The 5,357-nt window shown below is 53.9% G+C and overlaps 1 protein-coding gene across 1 annotated transcript; it reads right to left on the reverse strand.

The window, feature by feature from the left end:
- Positions 1-2,370: 2,370 nt before the first annotated feature.
- VDAG_00291 (uncharacterized protein) lies at positions 2,371-5,213 on the reverse strand (the record flags this gene model as incomplete). Its single annotated transcript, XM_009651668.1, has 5 exons — positions 2,371-3,724; positions 3,785-4,033; positions 4,092-4,815; positions 4,905-5,110; positions 5,180-5,213. The coding sequence occupies 5 exons, from the start codon at positions 5,211-5,213 to the stop codon at positions 2,643-2,645; spliced, it is 2,295 nt and encodes a 764-aa protein (XP_009649963.1). The 3' UTR covers positions 2,371-2,642.
- Positions 5,214-5,357: the final 144 nt, after the last annotated feature.

Here is a 5,357-nt window from a genome sequence, read left to right on the forward strand (position 1 = left end):
GGCGCTGGCGGCGGGGCGCGAGTGTAAGCTGCTGGTGCATGACAATGCGGGTTATGCCAGACAACGCCACTCCTCATGCAGGGATCGCAGTCGGCAACTCTACTGAGATCAGTGTGCCGTCTGAGAAGGCTAAAGCGGATGCACTTACAGTCTCGGCGACCCGGCGCAGACGGGACAACTGACGCAAATTCCCAGCCCACGGACACAGCCGCAGACAAAGACAGAGTTGGCACTCATAGTGACTTGATGGGTTATCGATGACCGCAATTTGAGAGTCTTGATTTCGATTTCAATCAGTGACTGCTAACAGTAGCGCAGTCACAGTATTCCGCAAGTCAACATTTGCATGCGGAAACCATCATATCGAAAGGAGCAGAGGATTTGCAGACGTTATATAGCCCTATGTCAGAGCAGCCGTCGCTCTTCCGCGCTCCCGTGCCGGGACCTGCAATCAGCACTTCTTCGGATTCGTGGCAGCCCAATTCAGGAGAGCCTTGCCAAGCGGAGCCAGCACAGCAGAGGGAGGTGCTTCGAGGGCGGGTCTTGTGACCACGACAAGACACCGAGGCTGACGTTTGCCTCGCCTCAAGTCTCGAGGCTTGGGAGCACTGAACATAATGGCGCATGCCACCGTAACCAAGTGCTTAGTATATACGGCCGAGGGGCACACCTCAGAGTGTGCTTGACGAGACAGCTGCGCTGCGTACGGTGGAAGAGTTGCTGTGGCGGCGATTGGTCCTGGATAAAACTGACTGCTGCAGACTGATGACAGCTTCCTGCTTTTTCTTGCCTAAACATCCCATATCTATCGGATGGCAGCCACCGCCGAGATGATATCATTTCACTCGAATGCCTTCTCTGAAGAGAAATGACCGACTTGTCACTAGCGTCTGCGAGAAGCTGTCATTCGTCCTCGAAGCTTTCTTCTCTGCAGAGATCAACTGTCTCGTTGGCTACCTTGGCCTCGTCTGAAGTATTCTACATGCATCTGGAGAATCGAGATCAGCCGAGATGCAACTTGACAGGCGGACAAATAGACCAACGACAGTGCGTCGGCAGCACTGACGTCTAGTAGGTCAGGATATATCATTTGTCTGAACCAAACCGTCGGGTAGCGCCCCCTTGAGGGTGTGCTCAGCGCATAGGTGACTCGTAGTCAGGCGACCGCCTTTCTGCCGGGTCATAGGCTCACCATGGATGCCTCTTGTTCGCCATATTCAGATCGACCGCGTGGCATCTGTCATCGTGGGAAGGGAGTGGCTCTGACACGACCCGGAGGGCTGCACCTCTTTCTGTCGCTACCCGTTCATCATCGCTTGTTGTCGCTTGTGTGCAAGGCCATGTGACTCCAAAGCAAGAATCTCGGGGCCACCCCTGAACGACGGAGCCTCCCGAGGGCCCTCTGTGCACAAGCTTGCTCACCTTGAGGGTACAAGCCTTGTATCTGGGTGTTTGAAAGGGTTACAATACCACTCCCGAACGGGAGACAAGCTTCAACTAGGTGGGTGGGATGGGCAATGTCGTGTGAGTGAAGACCTGGGTTTCCATCGGCTTCGGTGCTGCTAGCAATGTCCGTGGTATAGTTGCTATTGGACAACTACCTCGAGGCATGTGCACTTGCGTTCGTTCTTGTTGGCAAGCACGAAACCTCCGCCTCTCTTTGTGCTGCCATCCACCTCACATTTTCTGCAGACGATTTACAGACAGCCGGGAGATCTCCGTGCCTTTCTCAGCCAGGTGTACTTGGGATGCTAGGCGCCTTTGCCGCGCCACCCCCGGCTGTGGCACGCTGGCTGCGCGCGGCCAAGTATGCAGAAACGGCAAAGGCACCATCGTTTCCCCCCAATTCTGTCTTTCCCAGACCACATTTCAGAGATACGACAGTTCTTCTCCTGGTGTTACCACACCTCGGCCCTTCGTCGCCCGACGATGCCAGTAGCATTTTGCGATCAGCACAGTTGAGTCGCACCACGAAGAAATCTGCCCGCCTTATCCAGGAGGTTATGAGGGAGGAAAAAAAGGTCTCCACGTGTCGGTCGATCTTCCATCATCTCACCAGTCTCTGTTGGCGACGTGGCCATCAGACGACTGTCTAGCCGACGAAGCTGTTGCGTCCATGCAAGCAGTGCCGCGCCCGAATCTTTTAGTCGCCCTGACAAAGCCAGTGACGGCACCATGACTGTAGAAACTCTGGCATACTCGTAACGCACTCAGAATCTATTGGACTAGTGCCATCTCCAGAAACAGTGCCAGGGTCGACTTCCTATCCCGATCCCAAGTCTCATGTTCTCGTGTTTCCGCCAGCTACTTTTCAGGACGAGGCAGGACCATCTAAGCTTACGTCTTTCCTTTAACTTGGGTGCACATACGCGTGGAGAAATCCTGATTCACTGTCGACTACCTTCCCTAGAGTGAGCTAAGAAGAATGAAAGACGTCTGACCCACCAAGTCATTATTGCGTCTCCAAAGCCAGCCTTCCTGGAAAAGTCAAGACTAAAAAGCAAACGCACCATTCCCTCTGAACGCCTGCCACAAATCAGACGAGACCCTTCCCTTAACATGAACCATCCTGGATGTTGGAGAAGTTCCTGACCAACAGCGAAAGCAAGAAGAATGCATAGCTCCGAAAGCCTCGACGCCCTTCAAAGGGCAGGAGCCGTTGCGATGAGTGTGGTAATAAATGCCACGCCTGCAGCTGCGCCGCCAAGGGCGACAAGACTTGCTGCCTCAGCGATGCGTCTAAATCGCTTGGACGGGCGGTCACAGTCATGCTCGTGTACACCAAAGCTGCACCTTTGCTTGGACTTTGTTGTCTCTGAGGAAGCTGAGGCTGTTGGGTCACCACTGCTCAGAGACGCAGAAGGCGCTCTGGCTGCAAGCTCATCACCATTGGTGGCATCGTTGAGAGCCGCCTCCACCGCCTCCTCTCCGAGCACAACACACGAAATGTCAGAAGCCTTGCGCTTCGCAGAGGTCCGAGATCGCAGCTGCTCGCTAATTTTGACAGGTGCACTGATGACTTGCGACTCAACCACAGTATCTGAAGCTTGTATGTTGCTGTCGGGCTCCGTCGTAGCTGCAGCCATTTTGCTTTGGTTGAAAGACCAAGCGCTAGTCATATCCAGCTCAGGACTAGTGCGAGCGTCGGCGATGATGGGATCATTTGGGGGGCCAGTGAGGAACCTGTCGCCGGAATCAATCCACATGGCTTCAGCGGGTGGAGATGGCTGCGCCGTCAAATTTCTAGAACATGGTGCAAGATCGAGAGAGTCCTTGGTTTCGTCTGTTGGTGTTACAGGCTCGCATGCAGCCGTCGATTCGTTCTCAGACTTGGGATTACCCGACAAAGCAGGCTCTGTTGTTGGCGTCGACAGAAGAGTCGTACTCGGTTCGGGCAGCTCTGTCTTGGAGACCGATAGGCGTCGACAAAGCTCTTGCTTGTTCGACTCTCGCGCCTGAAGGAAGTCTTCGTTCTCGGACCGCCAAGTGCTGAATGACTGGCCCCGGCGTTCCGGCTGTAGGTTGACAGCTGCCTCTCGCCAGGGCGGGAGTTTACGTGACTTGTCAATGCTTTGAGGATTTGTGGCAGAAGCCGAAACAAAGATTGTACGTTGGGGGGCCGCAAGAATCATGGTTGGCATGGTGGACATGCTCATCCCGTTGGAGCCCAGGACTTGTTGCAAGGGTGGAAGCATCCACTGCTGTTCTGGCGGCGATGTAGGAACTGATGAGGAGCATGTCAGAGGCCTTCTAGCTGTTAAAACATAAGAGGGGCATGAAATACCTTGCGGTTTCTCGGACTCGATTGCAGGAAGGAATCCAACTTCATTGTATTCCTCAACTGATCGTGATGGTTCTGGGTAGTGACCCCAGCCTGGCGTTAATGGGCTTTGCGTTTTGGTGACATCTTCCATGGCAATGGATGCTTCTTCGTAATTATCTTCATACTCATCGATTTCCGATATGGATTCATCCTCGCTGCTGATCGAATCACTCGACTCGGCCTCAAAGTCGTCCTCGTCCTCGTCCTCGTCTACGGTGTGCTCAGTGCCGGCAATCACTGAGCTGCTCCACGCCCCCCAAAGGAGCACCATCGAGTTGAGTATCATCATTTGACGACTCTTGTTCCGAATCGCTCGTGTCAAAACGGATAGGTTGGTGGGAGTGATCGACCGGATGAGCTGGCTCTGGTTCCATAGGAAGATGCGCATTTTCTTTGCCCTCGTCGTCACAATCAAGGTCAAGAACTTCAGTGACAGCGCCAGCGCAAGGAGCTGGTTTAGAGACCGTGGGCCAATGCTCTGAATTGGAGGCTCTCGTCAGATCGATGACAGTTTCACCCTTAGGCTCGTAATGGTCAAGGTCGATGATTTCGGCGCTGATGCTGGTTTTGGACGGCACAGCGCCAGGCGTTACTGCAGGAGTTGTTGGAGGGATGACAGCAGTGTCCTGCTTCGGTGCCCGTTGCTCTCCGGCAGCTCGAAGGTTTGCGACGGCGCTGTGTACCGCGTTGCGGTCCTCATCGTCACAATCGTCGCTGTCAAAGCCATCACTGTCGTCAGAAGTCTCAGGAACGCGGTAACCGACTGAGCGATCAACAGGGGTATGAGTGCCTGTGGTGTTGTGATCCGCTCCATTGACGAACTGAATGTCGATGGAAGCAGAGGGCGGGGGATAGAGACCTTGGTCACGTTGTATATCGATACCAAATCTGACGAAATCACCTTGGTGAAGTTGGACAGGGGTATCGGGATAGACGCGGTCTTTGTTAACGAAAGTACCGTGTCTCGAGTGACGATCCTTGATGTAGACAGCCTGGTACGGTCAGCATTTGATATCATGGACATGGTTCTAGAGCTTGAGGACGCCTGCCAGCGCAAGATAGACGGTCATAGATTTCGTACCTTCTTTGGGTCTGGAACGAGAAAGATCTCGGCATGCTCGCGGCTTATCACGGGGCTTTCAAGCCAGGCGTTGTCAAGGGCAGCAGATAGGTTGGCCACTCTCTTGCTGGTACGGCCAACTGGGATGGAAGGCCTGGCCGCGTTGAGTGTGATGCGACGCTCAGGATAAGTATTATCGGAGATCGGGAAACTGAGGCTGACGATGACTGCGGGGATAGTTGTTAGTTTGACTTGTACCTGCAAGAGTAAGAGAGGGATACCAAATGTAGACGTACCATCGTCACTCGAGGACATGTGATCGTTAGACATGTTGAGTGGTATCAGCAGTCGTGGTCAAGTGGCCACGTCAAGAAGCCGGGTTTGAGGAGGAGAACGACGAGGCAGTTCGGTATTGAAGGCTGCGGTCGAGAGGGTCAGCTGTGGCTTGTTTCCAAATGTCTCGCCTCAAGCTCT

Source organism: Verticillium dahliae, genomic scaffold (assembly GCF_000150675.1).
Source record: "Verticillium dahliae VdLs.17 supercont1.1 genomic scaffold, whole genome shotgun sequence".
Taxonomy (NCBI): domain Eukaryota; kingdom Fungi; phylum Ascomycota; class Sordariomycetes; order Glomerellales; family Plectosphaerellaceae; genus Verticillium; species Verticillium dahliae.